The sequence below is a fragment of the Zerene cesonia genome, unplaced genomic scaffold (assembly GCF_012273895.1).
Source record: "Zerene cesonia ecotype Mississippi unplaced genomic scaffold, Zerene_cesonia_1.1 Zces_u003, whole genome shotgun sequence".
Taxonomy (NCBI): domain Eukaryota; kingdom Metazoa; phylum Arthropoda; class Insecta; order Lepidoptera; family Pieridae; genus Zerene; species Zerene cesonia.
The window spans coordinates 2,515,943-2,536,286 of NW_024045133.1; the positions used below are offsets into that span (position 1 = coordinate 2,515,943).

The 20,344-nt window shown below is 36.6% G+C and overlaps 2 protein-coding genes across 2 annotated transcripts in view; one reads left to right on the top strand and one right to left on the bottom strand.

The window, feature by feature from the left end:
- The window catches only part of LOC119838493 (zinc finger protein 658-like), a 16,276-nt gene extending 4,070 nt beyond the window's left edge, over positions 1-12,206 (bottom strand). The window contains exons 1-12 of the mRNA XM_038364445.1: positions 11,861-12,206; positions 10,943-11,111; positions 9,379-9,417; positions 8,794-8,886; positions 6,958-7,089; positions 5,676-6,242; positions 4,950-5,080; positions 4,227-4,301; positions 3,176-3,314; positions 2,592-2,692; positions 2,080-2,224; positions 988-1,119 (exon numbers count right to left, since the gene is read on the bottom strand). Of these exons, the coding sequence (XP_038220373.1) occupies positions 988-1,119; positions 2,080-2,224; positions 2,592-2,692; positions 3,176-3,314; positions 4,227-4,301; positions 4,950-5,080; positions 5,676-6,242; positions 6,958-7,089; positions 8,794-8,886; positions 9,379-9,417; positions 10,943-11,111; positions 11,861-11,937 (1,800 nt within the window). The 5' untranslated portion in view covers positions 11,938-12,206. The remainder of the gene's footprint in view (positions 1-987; positions 1,120-2,079; positions 2,225-2,591; positions 2,693-3,175; positions 3,315-4,226; positions 4,302-4,949; positions 5,081-5,675; positions 6,243-6,957; positions 7,090-8,793; positions 8,887-9,378; positions 9,418-10,942; positions 11,112-11,860) is intronic.
- A 656-nt stretch (positions 12,207-12,862) lies between these two features.
- Positions 12,863-20,344, top strand: part of LOC119838468 (zinc finger protein 28-like) — a 17,686-nt gene continuing 10,204 nt past the window's right edge. The window contains exons 1-6 of the mRNA XM_038364414.1: positions 12,863-13,170; positions 14,495-14,530; positions 16,486-16,578; positions 18,657-18,791; positions 19,417-19,880; positions 20,303-20,342. Of these exons, the coding sequence (XP_038220342.1) occupies positions 14,507-14,530; positions 16,486-16,578; positions 18,657-18,791; positions 19,417-19,880; positions 20,303-20,342 (756 nt within the window). The 5' untranslated portion in view covers positions 12,863-13,170; positions 14,495-14,506. The remainder of the gene's footprint in view (positions 13,171-14,494; positions 14,531-16,485; positions 16,579-18,656; positions 18,792-19,416; positions 19,881-20,302; positions 20,343-20,344) is intronic.

Here is a 20,344-nt window from a genome sequence, read left to right on the forward strand (position 1 = left end):
GCATATCAGTCAGAGTGACATATGATAGGGGTATATCAGTCGAAGCATGAAACGATAGAGGCATATCAGTCAGAGTGAGATATGATAGGGGTATATCAGTCGAAGCATGAAACGACAGAGGCATATCAACCAAAGTGACAATCGTCAGTGGCAAATTAGTCAAAGTTTTATTGCTATTTCAGGATTGAGCAAGCACTTGACTTAATCGCTTAGACAGCGATAAGGAAAGAGCACGCTTAACCGATAAATGCCTATTTACATTCCGTTTGAACTAATAAAACTGAACAAGAGATATTTGTATACGAAGATTGTTATATGTTTTAAGTGTGAGAGTCGAGCTTAGGCACGACTTGGGTACTCGAACTGGGGAAGGTACCACCCTCCCACAGAAGATCAGCATGAAATAATAGCTACAGTGTTACAATGTTCCGTATGGTGAGTGGGTGAGCCGGTGCGCCGTATCCCTTTCCTCACCCTTCCTAGTTCATTCCTTAATTGCCTTCATCAATCCTTTGCATCCTGTACCCAGGCCCTTGTGCCCAAATATTCATGGGCGATGATGAAAGAACTATTTAAATAGAAAACACCTAGCTTTCCGCCCGCGACTTCGCCCACTTTGTCCAGAACTTACCAAAACCTTCCTCGAGAACCACTACATCCATTAAAAGACACCGCATCAAAATCTATGATTTTAGAGATTTAAGCATACACAAGGATAGACAGACATACAGCGGCAAATGACCTTGTTTTCTACTATGAAGTGCCCAAAACTAGTTGTTACCCGCAGCTTCGTTCGCGTGTTCAAGAAATTCTCAGGGTAATAAGATGTTTCACTGTGATGAAAGTAGCCTATTTCACTCCCTAGCCTCCCAACTATCTTCGGACAGAAAAATCATACCATAAAATCGTTCCGGAGCAACGTGAAAGAAGGGCGAACAAACAAACAAACTTAGGTATTAGTAAGGATTAATATGTATGATGCAATACCTGGAACATGCGTCCGCAAACTTCGCACATACACGGCGACTTCATAGACGGGTAGTTGGTTCGATTCTTGTCCGGGTGCATCCGCCGGAAGTGACTGTGATACGCTCTAGAATCTTCCAGTTGTAAGCCACACTGTGGAAGAGAAAAAAAATATAAACAATTAATTAATGTTTGGACGAATAGATCGCCACACTAAAAAGTATTTTTTATAAAAAAGAATGAACTAATGAATGACTAATTGAATGAATGAATGGTTAAATGAACGAATGACTGAGTGAACTAGCGATCCTCCCCGGCTTCGCCCGTGGTACATACATATGGACTATTTAACACTGAAAGAATTTTTCAAATCGGACCAGTAGTTCCTGAGAGTAGTGCGTTCAGTGGTACATATAAAGCTTATAGTCTTCCTCAATAAATGGGCTATCTAACACTGAAAGCGTTTATCAAATTGGACCAGTAGTTCCTGAGATTAGTGCGTTCAAATAAACAAACTCTTCAGCTTTATAATATTACAGTATAGATGAGCGATTTAATGGTATGATAAAATAATAATTTAAATATCAATACAATACAGCTTTCACAATAATATTAATCATTTATCGCATTGTTCAAGATAGGACCGGGATAAAAAAAATATTGAATATGCCTACCCTGTAAAGACAATGCAAATCCTACTAGTAACTAATATAATAAATGCGAAAGCTTATAAGGATGTGTGTGTGTTTGTTGCTCTTTCACGCAAAACTACTGCACCGATTACAATGTAATTTGGTACGTAGACAGCTGGACAACTGGAATAACCCATAGGCAAAATGCGGGTGAAACCGCGGGGCGCAGCTAGTACTTTCACAATAATCACTACATAGTATAAAACAAAGTCGATTTCTCAGTCCCTATGTCCCTATGTATGCTTAAATCTTTCAAACTACGCAACGGATTTTGATGGGGATTTTTTTAATAGATAGAGTCATTCAAGAAGAAGGTTTATATGCATAATAACATCTATTAAAATACTTCGAATTTAACGCGTGCGAAGGCGCGAGTTAAAGCTAGTTACATACAAAAACTTATAAAAAATTACATTTATACCTGTTCACACGGTATAGGACCCTCGGCCTTCCTGAGCTGGCTCGGATAGGATTTCTTCTTTTCGTCCGCATCGCTACCGTCGTCTTTCTTATCATTTGCGTCACGCGTTCGCCGGCCTTTTCTGCGTCTGTCTTCTTTTGTGTTGCTGTGTGACCGAACATAAAATATGCGATGAAGTAAATAAGTAAAACACACACCCACACCCACACACAGACATACACACACACACACACACACACACACACACGTGGATACAGGATACCACAGGATCCCTGCTATTATGCTTTGAGTTTGACCACCGGGAAGGTTTTAGTGGGTAGAAATCCCACATGCTCTTCCCCCAAAGCTAGAGTATCCTTTGAAGATTTCCTCCTCGTTAAAAAAAAAGGATAGCAGAATAGTAGAAAGCAGGAGTAGGATTTCTGACAAACTATGGACATCTTCGACTCGAAATAGTCGTTTTTTTTTTGTCTTCTTTTGACTTATTCATACGTTTCTTCCGTCACACTCACTCGTCGCGATGCCGCGCGGACATGCTCAAGTGCCTCTTGTGCGCGGCCTGATCCAGGAAACGGACATTGCATAGCTCGCACAGCGGCCCGTCGTCCGGTATCTGAGGAAAAATATGATAAAATATATGTAATTTAATTTTTAGTCTTTATAGCATTGAAATGGTTTTATAAATAATATATATATATAATTGGAATCTCGGAATCGGCTCCAACGATTTTCATGAAATTTAGTATATAGGGGGTTTCAGGGGCGATAAATCGATTTAGCTAGGAATCTTTTTTTCGAAAATGTCATATTCGTGTTTTTTTTTCCTGACATCTATTGGTGAATAATAATACTATTTTGCTTCGTAGATAGCTGGACAACTGAAATAACACATAGGCACTTTTTATACCGATATTCCTACGGGATACGGACTTATCGATTTTCTTTATGGACAAGTAGGTGATCCGCCTTCTGTGTCCTGCCAGACCGAGACATTTTTGGGAATCGAACCCAGGACCTCTCGGTTCTACGCTCACGCGTTAACCACTGTACCAAGGAGGCGGTCAAGAAAGTGGGATTAGGTAGGAAGTGATCTCACCTTACCATCCTCCAGGCGATGCTTCAACTTCTTGTGCAATTCGATACCTTTCTCGCTCACGAACGAGTACCCGCAGAGTGCGCACACGAAATCCGACGGATGCTTTATCCGTATGTGGCCCATGTACGTTGTGAACTTGCTGAAACGATATGCACATTTTAGAAATCGAAACACTTTTTAACGGATTTTAAACGCGATTTATTTATTCATTATATTATTATTGTCTTACCCGTGACCACGCTCGCTGTAAAGTGTTCGAAACTTCGGGTTAATAATATTATGAATAAATCGCGTTTAAAATCCGTCAAAAAGTTTAAAATTTCTAAATAGTCGCGTACAATCAAACACAAGAAAATATATGCACATGTTTCCTTTTATGTGCAAGTCGAGCACGCTTCGGCACGAATTGTGCCAGCTCGCAGCGGGGTAGTACCACAATCTCACAGACGACCGGCGTGAAATAATAGGATGCTACGGGGGGGAGCCGGTGGCCTATATCCTTCTCCTCACCCTTCCCAGTCCATTCCTTTCTTCTAGTCAATCAATCCTATCCTTATCCCGTACCCCTTTAAAGCGGGCAGCGCATTCGCAGAGGTCTGGGCCTTTGCGAATGAAATGACCACGGGCGGTGGTGATCGCTTACCATCAGGCGAACCACCAGCTCAATTGCTCACTGTGACTTAAAACTTACAAGCCTAATTAAAAATGTATGTGTAATCGCATTTAATTGACTTATATTAATACTAGTTGCGCCCCGCGGTTTCACCCCCGTAAGTCTGTATCCCGTAAGAATATCGGGATAATAAGTTGCCTATATGTTATTCCAGTTGTGCAACTGTCTATGTACCAAATTTTATTGCAATCGGTTCAAAAGTTTTTGCGTGAAAGAGCAACAAACACACACACATCCTTACAAACTTTCGCATTTACAATATTTATAAGTAGGATTATAATATTAGTAGGAATTAGGGTAGGATAGTAGGATGAATTAAGAAAAAGTAGTTTATTAGTAGGATAGGATTAATATAATTTAACAAGTGCGGGTACTCACACAAATTCGTCTTGACAATGCGGACATTTGTATTTCGTTCCTTTATGCCACCTCTCGTGCAGCCTAGCTGTTTGCCTGTAATGTTAAAAATAAAAAGGATTTTTATTTTAATGAAGTTTCGGAGGACTGTGAGTGAGTGAGTGAGTGAGAATGAAAATGTAATATATAAATAAATATAATAATTTTTTTTCTGTAATTATTAAAACCTTTAAAAGAACTTTAATCTAATCAATTTTCATACATATTTCGTGAAACAAAATATTATCATGAGAAATAGATACGTTTTAAATATAGCTCAAAGTTTTTGGGAAATGTTACCTATGCATGAGAGTGTTACTAAATGAACGAACGAATACATTGAGTGTGTAAATGAATGAATGAACGAATGAATTAAGTGTGAATGAACGAACGAACGAATGAATAAACAAACTTAATGAGGGGTGACATACGGACGGTGATTGCGTATTGCCATGTATTTATGCGTGAATGAATGAATGTATGAACCACGTCCACCAACAAACGTCTGAGTGAAAGAATGGCCGAATGAATTAATAATTATTACCTTTGCGTAGTGACATGCGGACACCGGTTGCAACTGAACGAATGGAACGAGTAAATGAAACAAATGAACGAGTAAGCGAAGAAACGAGTTGATTTAGCGTCTGACTGAGTGAATGAATGACCGAATGGTTTTTTTTATTATATATATTGTGTTATAATCACCTATGCGTAGTGACGTACGGACACCGGTTGCAACTGTACCGCTGCGTATGATGAGCCGTTATGTGTTTGCGCAGAGCGTGCGGGTGTTTGAAATATGTTTTACATATACTGCACTGGTGGTCGCCGCATTGCTGTGGAAATTTTTATTTTAATTAATCACATTGACATTGTAAACCAGTTGCGCCTCGCGGTTTCACGCGCGCAAGTCCGTATTCCGTAGGAATATCGGGATACAGAGTTGCCTATATGTTATTCCAGTTGTCCAGCTGTCTACGTACCAAATTTCATTGCAATCGGTTGAGTAGTTTTTGCGTGAAAGGGCAATAAACACACACACGTACTTACAAACTTTCGCATTTATAATATTAGTAGTATAGGATTGGTCATTGTATTGAATACTAGCTGTTCGCCCCGGCATCGCCCATGGTACATATCTACATGTGTACCTATGCCACTCAGCGAAGTTGCAGCTTTCTAATAGTGAACTAAAATCAACTTCAAAAACTGCTGAACTGATTGCAATGATATTTGGTACGTAGACAGCTGGACAATTGGAATAACATATAGGCAACTTTTTATCCCGATATTCCTACGGGATACGTACTGACGCGGGTGAAACCGCGGGGCGCAGCTAGTAATGCCATTAAAACAAAAACTCACGCAAGGGTAGTATACAACAATACAATAGCTAAAAACAAAAACAGACTCAGACTCAGACGGACTTACATTAGTATGCCTCAGGACGTGGCAATTGTAGGCGTCTTCGTCCAGAAACCCCTTGAAACACGCCGTACATTTATAGACCGCATTCTTATAGTTCGCCGACTCTTGCCTCTTCTGAATCTCGGCCACTTGCTCCTCCACCGTCAGATCCGTTATGGTAAACAGTGTTTCGCTCAGATCGTTGTTCAGAAACGGCTTCCTGCGCCTATCTATCTTCGGCTCCTCTCTCTTCCTCACTTTCTTCACCGACTTCGCCTTGTCCTTCTTCCGCTTCCTCCTCTGCAGCTCCAGTGGCAGACTGTCATCTGACGAATACGCATCGTTTATGATAGCATTTTCATCATTAACCAATTCGTTATTCGCATCATTAACATCGATTGGCTCATTAAAATCTTCTTGGTTTTCGAATATATTTAATTCGCCGTTCGAACTGACTTCAGCTTTTAGTGCATTTTCACTTTCCGAGTATTCTAAACATATAACGCTATCTGGATCTAGAGTTTTTGTGGATAAATTCGACGCCAACTGGTTTGCCTGTCGATCTATAGTTTTTACACATTCTAACGTTACCTGGAATGAAAAAAGTATAGTTCTTTGAGACATGGCAATATTTTAAGACAAGACATCAATCCTAATGAAAAAAAAAAAATAGGTACAAATGCTGATGATCACCTATTTCGCAGTGTTTACTGCCAGCCCAGCAGTGGGACTAAGTCCACTTCATTATAGAACAAATAAAAGAAGTAAGAAAAGAAATAGTTCCTGATTTAAATTAGCGTGTCGAATGTCGAAATAGAACGCTATCTGATAAAATCATTCATTTCCTTCGTAAATCCTTTTCCTTATCCCTTGCATTTTCAAAGCGAGCAATACATTTGCAGCGGCCCCCTCTGAAAATGTTCAAGGGCGGTGGTGATCGCTTACCATCAGGCGAACCACCAGCTCAATTGCCCGCTATTAAAAAAAAAAACACCAGAAAACTACCCCCAAACGCCTTAATTTCAGAAAGAATCTAAAAAATATTGAAAAGAGAACCAATATTGAAGAACCTACTGATGTCTTCTTGTCCTGATAAGCTAGTTAGCTAATTATTTGATCCTCGTGCGTTCCATTGAAGATCCCAGGATCCCTGCTATTATGCTTTGAGTTTGGCCACCGGGGAGGTTTTAGTGGGTGGGTTTATTCCACATGCTGTACTTTTCCCCCCAAAGCTAGAGTATCTTTTGACGATTTCCTCCTCGTTAAAAAAAAAAAGATAGCTAGGCTATAAAAGAAATGTACTCACATTATGGTTATTCCTAAATAAGTCATCCAGAATGTTCCTAGCGCGCAGGCACTTGTTTTTGAAACTCCAACAGTTCTTCAAACGAAACGCGCACTCCTTACATATGTACTGAGGTAGATTGTTTACGAGAAACTGCAAATGATAAAGAGAATTCTGTTTGTACGTCCGACCGTAGCAAATAAACTGGAAAACTTTGGGAACAGTTTAGTAACAATTTACACCCGTTTTTTTTTTTAGTATTTACTTTAAAAGAAAATACATATTCTACATTAAATAAACCATACCGAAAACCACAAAGATTTGTCCGGCATGCGAACAAGTTTACCACGACATATATCAAATTCAAATTCAAATTATTTATTAAATCAAACACTTAACCTAACCTTATAGCTAAGTACATCACGGTAGCAGGTTTAGGCGTATTTGCTTAGGTTACAGAGTACATCATCATCATAGTATCATTAAAACGATTTATTTATGTCAATCTCGACAAGCAACACAATTACAGTTTGATTATCTGTTGACAAGCAAATGCTATAGCATTATCAAACAAAAAATTATATTTGTGAGCTGCAAGTGCAAGCAAGCAATGATGAAATTATTCTCTCACACACACACACATTTACACACACATACACACACATTCGTACACTTCACAATTTACTATTAATACCTAGTTATAATCGGTTTTATTAAATTTTCATATACCTAGTTATAATACTTAAGTTAAGGACCAACGGGTCCTCCTGACACAGATTTTTTTTCTTAAACTTACTAGGAGGTCCCTACTATTCTATATTTTGTATAGTTCGAAATGAAATAAACCATTTTATTTTATTACTAGCAAACTCGGCGAACTCCGTTTCGCCACCAGATGGCTTCGTTTTTCCCGCTTTTCTGTTGAAATTTTTCCGGAATTTTCTTCGCTATAAACCTCACGACGCCCGAGACCTCTCCAACGAATGCAAAACCGTGGAAATCGGTTCGTGCGTTCTGGAGTTATAGCGTCAGGAAGGAAAACCCGACTTATTTTTATATAGTAGATTGTTAAATACCCGCATCGCGTTAACACGACTAGATCAAATACACCTGTATGGTTATTCAGATAATGCAATTCAAGTTTAGCTTTGATATTATTAATATTTATTCTTAAATGATAATTGGTGCGAATAAAGATATACAGTGGAACATACAATATATTTTAAATAACATAGGTACAAAACAAATTATGGGACAATATAACATTTTTATGTACTCGAGTACTTAGACATAAAAAGAAAAATTATTTATTTATTTATTTATCCAAATCACATGCCATTACAGGTTACAACCCAATGCGACAATGGTTGCTATACTAAAAAAAATTTAACCGAGTTTGGTAATAATAGGAAGGAAGGTGGATGTCCTCCATTGAAACAGGGAGGAACCTCGACCAGTTTGCACGACTGGCCGGCCTGTTAAGCCCCGATGGAATGATGTTGAAAATTTGTATTTATGAGAAATTTTGAAAGAATAGAAAAAATTGCTCACGAGGCCTTAGTAATCGAATCTCTTCTACTCTTTCGGTTTCATGTGCCTAAGGGGCACCCCGCGCCATCTATTGAGATGATTAAGAACCATCACAACCAATACGAAACGTAATTTCAATGATTACAATATTGTATCGATGGCATATATTTTTTTATATTCTTTCTTATATTCTCATTTATAAAGCATTTCAATGCTTTAAAACTAAAAGTTAAAGTTGTATATATGCTCTGTAGCGAGAAAATTCGCTTGCGCGATTCAGATACGTATCGCTACAGTAATATAAGAAAAAAAAAAACAAGTACTCACATCACATCCCATTATGCTGTCATACGCCTCATCCAAGCTGTACCTTGCTATCGGTAGCAACTGCAAATCCATACCAAGGCACACTCTGCACACCTGCGAGAAAAGGGATTCAATATTAAAAGAAAAAACGCGGCCAAGTGCGAGTCGGACTTACAAAATTGAGGCTTCAGTATAAAGAATTTACTCTGTGATAAAAAACAAATGTGCAAAAAAGATTATTCGTCGCCCATCCAATTTATGACCGTGCTAAACATTGCTTAACCTTGCTTTTTACGAAGTCTCAGCAAGGGCTTTCCTGTGAACCCTCTGAAATCTAAAAAAAACTACCATGAAATACCCATAAGTTGCCACTTTGTAAAATGTATTACATAATAAAGTAATAAAAAACATATAGTCACTAAATTGTAGAAGTCTAAATAACTGCAGACTTTCTATACTCTGTAGAAACTGCTTTCTGAACCAATCCAGAACCGTTTATGGTTAAGCTGTGTTATGACGATTCAAGTGCTTCTAGAAGAAACATAATGTATGTTTAAGTTTAGAGTTTGAATAAATTGAACAACACAAATCATTCCCCCTACTTACCATCAGTTTTATATCTTCGATAATCTCATGGTCGTAGGTCTGCAAAAAAGAAAATACACGTCGTAAGAAAGAAAAAAAATTTCGGTTGTCTGTGAAGTCCGTTCTCTGACGATAGTTGATAGTTGAACGTGACAACCAATTGTGCCTCTCTGTCGCTCGTTCCGCGCTCTCGCTCGCACTTCAAGCCTTACATGGAACGCCTCAGAGCGAGGCAACTCCGCACGAGTCATGTTTTTTCGTGCGTGCAGCTGGCTCAATCGAATTATAAGACCAAAAAACCTGTACTTCAATCTTGTAAGAGGACTACAAGAGTTAAATTGACTCACTATACAATTAAATTTGAAGTTGTTTCATATATGTTGTATATAAAGCTTCCCCTTCATTCAATCTATCTATTAAAAAAACCCCCATTAAAATCCGTAATATAATTTTATACTATTTAAGGTAAACTTTATGACAAAAAAAGTGAAGTCCCGTGTCCCCTACTGGGGTATGGGGCAGATGATGTACATCCGTTTCACTGATCGATTTTCTTTTGGGACAAGTAGGTGATCAGCCTTCTGTGTCCTGCCAGACCGAGACATTTTTTTTTTTTTTGCGTCCCCACCGGGAATTGAACCCAGGACCCCTCGGTTCTACGCTCACGCGTTAACCACTGTACCAAGGAGGCGGTCGAACTTTATGACAAGATAAGTCATAATTTTCATGAGTTTATCTTATTATTCTGATTAAGATTGTTAAGAACTAATAAATACCTTATGTATATTATATATATGAGCAAGTGAGACTATTTAGTTGAGCTTTTTTGGTTTTTTTTAACAATACAATTTATACAATTTTCTTACAAATTTTGTTTATAGTATAAGTAGGACAGGATAGTATATGTACACAGTATAGCTAAGCTACATCACTCCAATGTATCATGAAAATTTGTTCAGTGGTTTTTGTGTGATAGAGTAACAAATATATATCCATATGTTCTTACATACTTCCCATATTTAATAATGCTAGTTGCAGTTCACAGCGTGACTCGCATGGAACCCGGATAAAAGTAATTTGTGCTAATCCAGACTATAATCTATCTCTGTACCGAATTCCATACAGATATGATAAGCTATTTTCACGATAAAGTGTAACAATCATACATTCATCCATCCATACTAACAAACATTTGTGTTTATAATATTATTAATGATATATAGAATGGTTCTACAGTAGGGTTAGGTACGGAAGAGATCACTTCTAAGTGATAAGGCCGCCAAACAAATTGTACGCTTTATTTTACTCATTATTATTATTATTATCTCTAAATTTCCTTCTATGTACAATCAATGTTGAAGAGTTAAATAATTTTTTTTTTTTTTTTTTTAATTTAATAATCTGCAATCAGTCGTATGACTATGAGCGGATGTGTTGTAGGCACGTATGGCGGGAAGGGTGCCGCTCCCATTAGAGTACACCCTGTCTTCTAAAGGGCTTGACGGCCCGCAGTGTTGGCTAATTATATATTAAATAATAAATAATAAAATAATAAATAGGGTTGTTTAGCTCACTTATCACTTACATTAATTGGTACAGCTCCACTCCTCAACCTCCGTAACCCATTTGCGGTAACATATATATCCTCGATCTTAAAATGCTCTGAGCACACCAATTTACGATCTTTCGGTGAACCGTTTTCAATGTGTAAAGCTTTCATCCAGGCGGCTCGTAGCTTGGGTTCTGTTGGAAACCTGGAATTTTAGAAAAACAATGCTTTTAGCAAATGTATTTTATATTGTTTAAAAATTAATTCATGAGATAAAAAAAATATTTATATTGATACCTGTCTATATTAAATGCAGTGGATTGGTTATGAGTAAAAAAGATTAATGTAATTAAAATAATAAATTAAATTTCAAATAATATACTCATCAAACATAAAATGTTTCCAAAATCTGGCTACTGCTTTGCCATTTAGTCTCATCAAACTGATTTTATTGAATATTTATAATGTAATCATAGTGATAAAGCTGCAGTTTGTTTGTTTGAACTAGCTAATCTCAGGAAATAAGGGACTTTGAAAACTTATTTCAAGGTTAGTAATCCATTTATTTAGGAAGGCTATAAGCAATATAAGATCATGTACAATGTGGGTGAGACTGGAGGGCACAACTGGTATAAAATATAATACAAACAAGATGCAAAGCAAAAGGAAAAGATTTACACATAAAAATCATTTCGTTAGCTGATATAATGTATGTGTAGTCGCTATATTTTTTAAAATTTATTTTTGCTAATGTTCCCTTAGTAATATGGAAAATAAAATAATTTCTTCAATAAAATTTTAAATCAATAAAGTATACGAAACTCGTGATTTCGTTACGTTTAAATAGTGTCGAATTTGCAAATTATGTACGACAAACTAGTCTTGCGATGTTGGTAAATAAAGTTTTGCAATGTATATTGTATATCGCTGCAATCATTATAATTTAATACTTACACATGAAATGTAATGCCTTGGGATTTGGAAAGTTTATTTCTGGAGTCATTATAGCACGACGGAACGTAACACCGCATTTTATTTATTAAAACATTATATTTTTTTCAAACATGTGAAAAAACAACTCGCTAGCCGCTAGCTTTTCACAACCAAATTATTATTACATTCTTGAACCTACTGAATACTTCGAAATAAACCGACATGTAAATTATACTAACTACTGCAATTTTATACAAAAAACAAACTGTAATATGTTCAAAAGAATAGAGGACGATTTCCGAAATATAAATAACAATATTTGTAATGAAAATAGTGCAAACACTACAGGTTACATATCAAAGAGTAGTATAATACTACCTAAAATATATGCTATTGGTTGAAAAGTGTTTTCTTTCTTTGCTCTGTCGTTGTCAAATATAAAGCATTTTAACACAGAGTAAATATTGTGGTAGGAATGCTTTAATTTTCTAGCTATTTGAGTAAAATTATTTATTATTATTTTAATTTAATTAGTCTTCCATAAGCTTTATAAAATGCCTAGTTACCAACCTATATTATTAGCTATTGACTTACTCTATAATGTGATTAAAATTTTAGATGCTTAAACTAGGACAATAATGAGAAATTGGTACCATTAATCAAATATGTTACCTACGAACAGCAATTTAATGTATCAAAGAACAATAATCAACAGGAAGTGGCAATAAAAAATAGTCATCTTATATTAGTTATATGTTTATTAATCGATAGAAATAATTTTACTGAAAAATACCAACTTAAAACATACTGTATTAGTACCGTTTTTTTCAATCTCCAACTCAAAACCTTTCGAAATAAATCTATAATAAATATATACTTTTTGATTAGCTTTATAATTGTACCATAGTCTACTAAAATTTTAGTAACAATATACTAATTTTCATTTGCGCAAGTAAAATGACTTGTGTATGAATGGCATAGCCATAAATAATAAATGCATAATGGCGACTGCGTCAGATTTGCACTTGTCAATCATAAATTGTTGTCAGAATGCTCAAAACAAATAAATAATTGAATTTATTTTATTGATTATGTATCTTGTAAATAATTGTTACAATAAAAATAATATAACTTGTTAAATTTTCGCTACTATACAGCGGTAACGAGAAACTTAATGCGAGTTTTCTATATTTATGCGTGCATCTAATAATCGACGTATATTATATTATTTTATGTGAAGATTGCATACAAATCGTTTAAATCTGGTGTTATATTCGAAACTGCGTTGCTGCACAAAAAAGAGCAATCAGGGGATAAGGAATATTAAATTTGTAAGTTAAATTAAATGTTTCATAGGCAAGAATCGATTTTTTTTACTGAAGATATAAATATAAAAACATATTAAAATATAAGAATTCCTTACTTGAATAGACGTAATTTGAGTTATTTAACGTTTTTACTATAAAAAGCGAAGCGCGAAAGTACTGCAAACGTATTTACATCTGTTGCATTTATCGATTTTTACTATCAATTATTTACGAATCAATACTTCGTACGGAAGCTACAAACTCATCAACAGCTCCGTCTAAAGAAAGAGCTGCAACAGAAAGGTCTCGTGTGCGTATAATATTGTCTATATTAGAACTCCATTTTTAAATAATAATATATCATTATAAAGTTGATGGTCCTTAGAATTATTTCATCTCAAAATAATTGTTAGGAATACCCTTTTTTGTATACCGTTATAATTTTAGCCTCAATTGTATTATGTATGTTTTAACATTGGGTTCCCATGAACAACAATAAATGTTTAAAAGCCTATTATTAAATAATTAAGCACATCCCTGCTAACCTCCTGTTTTCCCATGTTTCTCTCATTTTAATTAGCTATTATGTCTGATACTTCTGAAAACAGCACTTGACAACATATTGCCAGGGTAAAAATATATTATATAATATATTACCTTTAACTCTCTCCATAAAAGTATTCTCAAAATCAGCGCAGTGGTTTAGCTCTATATGTATTGAAAAATTTAAATTAACAAAACAATGGTGCTTGAAGTTAGCTTAGCCTTAATTATTATTATTTTTTCATATATAAAATATTTCCTTTTTGTATGTGAGAATTGGGTACATATTGGTACAAAGTGGTCCAGCTCACACTGGGGAAGGTAACACATCCCCACAGAAGATAAGCATGGAATAGCAGCATGTGAATGCAGTGTTCTGTTCAGAGACGGAGCCAGGGGCTAATATCCATTGTCTCACTCTACCCAGTTCATTCTCTTATTCCATTATCAACCCATTCCTTATCCCTAAAAAGGAAGCAATTTTGCAGTAGCCATTTGGTGGTGATTGCTTACCATCATATGAACCACCGGTTGCCCACTCTAAAATAAAACAACTTTCTGCATCTCAAACATTTAGAAATTAAAAACGTTTGTAACAGATTTTAAATGTGATTTATTCAGTATACCATTTAACCCGACATTTCAAACACTGGTCTTCCCATGACCCCCTCGCTCTTTGATTCCTAAATATATAAAACTCGTGTAAAATGAAACTCAAGAAAATATAACATTTTGTGTTAAATCTTCCTGAACTAAAAACCTATATGGGTTATTTATTTCTAATTGTTTTTATTTAATATTTCAGGTATAATTCACAATGGATGATCCGGCACTAACACGGGTATGTATGTGTTGATTAGAAATTCTATTACTAGTTTTTCACATTAGATGCGCTGCAAAGTAAAGGGAAGATATAGACAGTCTGAGGCTTTCACCATTTAGCTCCCCGTTCCTGTAGGATTACAGGCTACAATAACTATTTCTGTATTAAATTTCATTCAATTCGGTCAGTGGTTTAGGCTTGAAGAAGAGACAGACAGTAAATTTTGCATTTATAATATTAGTATTTTTTTTTTTTTTTTTTCATATGTCATAGCGGGCAGCTGAGCTAGTGGTTCGCCTGATGGTAAGCGATCACCAGCGCCCATAAACATTCGCAAAGGTAGTAAGTACCTTTGTCAATGCGCTGCCCGCTTTTATGGGGTAAGGGAAAAGGAAAGGATTAACGACTGGAAAGAAGGAATGGACTAGGACGGGTGAGGAAAAGGAAACGGGCCTCCGGCTCCCCCACTCACCGTACGAAACACAGTGGCATGCCACTATTTCACGCCGGTTTTCTGTGGGGGTGTGGTACTTCCCCGGTGCGAGCTGGCCCAATTCGTGCCGAAGCATGCTCGACTACCACAATAAGTAGGGGATAGTGCAGTACTTTTGTATCATTAGTGCCTTATTCGCATACTAGCTGCGCCCCGCGGTTTCACCTGCGTAAGTCTGTATCCCGTAGGAATATCGGTATAAAAAGTTGCCTATGTGTTATTCCAGTTGTCCATCTATCTACGTACCAAATTTCATTGCAATCGGTTCATTAGTTTTTGCGTGAAAGAGTAACAAACATACACATACACATACTCACAATTAGTCGGATATTATAAACGCCAAAGTTTGTATGTATGGATGTTTGTTATTCTTATATATACGCGAAAACAATTTATCGCACCTATATGAAATTTGGTACACAGATTGATTATAGTCTGGATTAGCTACGCGACTGAAGCCGCGGGTTACAGCTACTAATCAAATAAATATACTGAACCACGTTTGCGAATTAGACAGAATTTCAGTATCACCTGTCTCAGTCACTCCTGCGTAAAAATAATGTGTCCCGTTCGCACGGTAGCAAAGACATCTGTCCCGAGTGAATGAGAAGCATTATTTTATCGTAGGAGCGACAGAGATAGGTTGTAGTATGAAAGTCTTCATAGTTTATGACCAGTACCTGGATGACCGAGCTTTGCTCGTTGTTTTTTTTTTGTTTTATCTTTAATTATTCGCCAAAAAATAGTATTATTATTCGCCAATAGATGTCAGGAAGAGTCATAATAAATTGGGACTACTCAAACGCCTCCTATTTGTTAAAAATGTAAGTTTAAGTCGAGAAAACACGAATATGACATTTTCTAAAAAAGATTCATTAAATTTCATGAAAATCGTTGGGGCCGATTCCGAGATTCCAATTATATATATATGAATTGCTCGTTTAAAGATACAAGGTACTGTAAATGACAAACTTCATAACATCAATATGAATTTGTGAAATTCGATTGTCTTTATGTAAGGATTTTTATTAAAGAAATAATGAACCTGTTGTACTATATTCAATGGACATATGAACCAATTAAAGAATTTTTTTTTCATAAGAATATATAAGTTTAAGAAATTAAAAATGAGACTCCCCCTCCACCCCACCCTCTTCACCAACCCCCTATCTCGACCTTTCTAGACCTTTTAATGTCCCCCCTAGGTCTTCAACGGCCACAAGGGGGCGTTATCGCCTCAAAAATAGATTTGAAAAACGATCAAACAACAATATCGTTAGGCTTATATTTACCTATTACCTATATTTACCTATTACCTATATTTACCTATTACCTATATTTACCTATTATCTATATTTACCTATTACCCATATTTACCTATTACCCATATTTACCTATTACCCATATTTACCAAGCACCTTACCGCACCCTCCCAACACGTTATTACATCAGTTGCATAGTTAATGTCATTTGTTTTCAGGTGTGTCGCATGTGTTTAGACATCGACGTGAAAATGTATGACCTCAATGGTCATAAGTTGCATCAAATATTCAACGAGGTGACGGGGATACCGGTGAGTGATCTACCACCCACTAATTACTGGGTCGTATTGAATTGTAAACATAACATAGAAGCTAGAACGTGAATAAAAAAGTGAAGTACCGTGTCCCCTACTGGGATATGGGGCGGATGATGTCCATCTGTTTCACTGATCGATTTTCTTTACGGACAAGTAGGTGATCAGCCTTCTGTGTCCTGCCGGACCGAGACATTTTTTTTTTTGTGCGTCCCCACCGGGAATTGAACGCAGGACCCCTCGGTTCTACGCACATGCGTTAACCACTGTGCCAAGGAGGCGGTCGAAAACGTGAATAAAACCCACTGCTAATTTACATTGACAGTTTTTTTCGTCCCTGTGCATTTGTAAATTGTAACTCACTCGTTACCACTTACTTAACGTTACGTTACGTTACGTTACACAAGCTAATCACCCGCTTGTACGCATACTGAGTATACGAAAATTGTACTTTAAGGTTATGTGACATTCTTACTACTGAATCACTACTCAATGTATAATTGACAGTTTTTTGTCACTGTCCCTGTGCATTTTTGCTGCTGAACCCCCTATAGATACGTTAATTACCCAGTTATACACAGACTCAGTATACTCTTCTTCTTCTTTTTTTTTATTAAATGGCAACTCCCGATTCTCCAGAATGGCAATACGAAAGTCGGGTAATTGCCCTACTCGTGTAGGTGAGTGAGCGAGATGAAAACTATTTTATGCGTGTGAGTGAAAGAGTACATTATAAGCGGCCGCTGCCCCTTTCAAATGCATTATTGTTGGTGACCTGTCTATTTGTTCTGATTCGTCGTACGCCCCGTGGCCCCTTGTGGGGTATGGGGCGGATGTTTTAAGATGTATTATGCATTTTTTTCCATTGATCGATTTCCTTTACGGCTAATGGCTGAGAATATATAATCATATTTCGCCGTAACAGCTAGGCCGAGTCGATTATTTATTATAGAATTGCCTTGAGTCGTCAATGGAAAAAATTACTTAATAATAATTGAATGATACAAGTTTTTCTTCGCGTTTTATACTATGTTATTGTTTTTTTTATATAAACCTTTCTGTTAATCCTATCATACTTAATAATTCTACTTCCTACTAATACTTTATACTTTATTAATATTATAAATGCGAAAGTTTGAAATGATGTGTGTGTGTGTTTGTTGCTCTTTCACGCAAATACTACTGAACCGATTGCAATGAAATTTGGTACATAGACAGCTGGACAACTGGAATAACATAAAGGCAACTTTTTATCCCGATATTCCTACGGGATACGGACTTACGCGGGTGAAACCGCAGGGTGCAGCTAGTATGATATTTTATTATAATGTTTCCTTTTTTTGGGAGTTCACAATTGCTTTTACGCTTTCATTTCATGAAAACCTGTTACTAAGACTTCGCTGTCCGTCTGTCTGTCTGTCTGACTGTCTGACGTAATGACATATTCAACTGGTTTGTTACTTGATTGATTGAATGATTGATGACTCTTTAACTAGACTAGACTCTTTAACCAACAGAAAAGGACTAGGACAATAGATCCTATGTCCGTCTCCTGGTTCTAAGCTAACTCTGCACAAATTTTCAGTCAAATCGGTTAATCCGTTCTTGAGTCAGTCTAACTAACACACACTTTCTTTTGTATATATAGATACGAGGTTGTTTTTTTAACCGTCTTTACCAAAATAATAATGATATAATTACAACTTAATATCGTCATTCAAATGGTTATTTAAAGATGCCTATATGTTATTCCAGTTTTCCAGCTGTCTACGTATCAAATTTCATTGCAATCGATTCAGTAGCTTTTGCGTGAATGAGCACACACAAACACACACATCCTTACAAACTTTCGCATTTATAATATTAGTATGAAGTAGGATTTAATGATCTATTAAGGCGTCTAATAAAAAATAAAATAAAATTCTAATGTTTTGTAAAAAAATGTTCCGAAACTTTTTCTATATGGATTATTTTATAAGTGGCAATACATAAATGTACGATATGATAATTAGTTATTCTATTAGGCGGCAATTGTAAAATAATAATCAATAAAAAAAAGATTATGCACATTTCAGATATCTGCATCGGACAAACTGCCGCAGAAACTGTGTTGGGAATGCACGCAACGCCTTGTGTCTGCGCATAGCTTGCGGCGTAAGGCGTTGAGGGCGCACAGCTTGTTGCTGGATATGTTGAATTCTGATAAATTTGTAAGTATAACCATCATCATCATCATCATCATCATCATCATCATCATCATCATCATCATCATCATCATCGTCATCGTCAATTTGCTGAGAAAATGCGGGTTAGATGATGTCACATGTAATCAAACTATTTGGAATAGCTAAGTAAGATTTTCTTAGATAGTTTTTGTCTGCTGGTTGAATTCATCATATTACCTGTATATTTTAATAGCCTTAAATGTACTATTAAAAATATAATAACATAGTATTTTCTTGTGTTTGATTTTACGCAAGTATTATACATTTAGATATTAAAATCCGTTAAAAAGTTTTTAATTTCTAAATATAATAACAGGTAATACGATGAATGATTGAATTTCCAGAAAACAGGTTTGTAAAAAAAAAAAATTAATTCTTACGATGTTTTTCTTCACTGTCTTGAGCTGGGTGACTGTAGTACATAACCTTAATGCTAACATTATGTTCGATCCTTACAATAAATGTGTGTAGAAAAAATTCTATTTATTCAAAAATGTCCTGCAATAGTTATCTAGGCCCTAATAAAAAAGGCTTTCCGGAGTCCCAGGGCTGCGCGGAACGCACTTTTGAGTATGGCTGGTGGCTGGTCATGGTTTTACCCTCATTGCAGATAACTGTGCGCCACGTAAAGTCGATAGACAGGTGCAATCACCGGCTCGAATCGAACCTGTCGACCCATTTTTTAAACGCCGACAATTCAACGGCGAGCAACAGCAGGAACGCAGCAAACGCCGAGAGGACAGCGGACAATTTCGACCGGAAGGTCGAAGATGATGACTTCGATGCGCAAGATGATGCTTTCGAGAGCAACGAGCAGGAGAAGGTCGAGGAGCCCGTGGAAGTGAAGGTTGAGAGCAACGAGATTTTTTTTGAGGAGTGCGGCTTCGTCAGCGAGGACGATAGGACGCTGAGCGAGGTGCGCAAGGTCAAGGGTAAAGTGAAGAGCAAGGTGAAGGTGAAGAAGAAAGTGAAAGTGAAGGAGTACTTGGAGAAGATTAAGCAGCTGGAGGGCGAGGTGGACGCTGATAAGGAGAAGGTTAAGACGGAAGATTCCGCTACGGCCACGGTGGATAAGTAAGTATTAGGGGATGTGGGCTGTTATAAGTAAATTTATTGAGAACTTGCTACTGTTAATAACAATAAATGCAGACTTAAAATATATTATACAATAAGCGTCGTCTATTTATCTCTAGTAAAGTACTCTTATTTTCCTTTGCCTTATCCCTTTATCTGGAATCGGGTCTCTGGTCTCTCATTCTCATGCGCCAGGCTGGTCTATCCTGGGCCATCTGTCTATTGAAGAACCGCCCAAATATTATTAAATTCGTTTTACATACAAACAAATCGACATTCACACACACACACACACACACACACACGGCCAATATGGCGGCGTCTATAGTTCCATTAGCTGACGATAAGTTAAATATCTATAATGTGAAAAAAAGGTTTCATAAAACCACACACACACACACTTGTTTTTTACATATTCACAGATTCAAAACGTCCGACGTGAAACGGCGGCGCACCAACGAGAA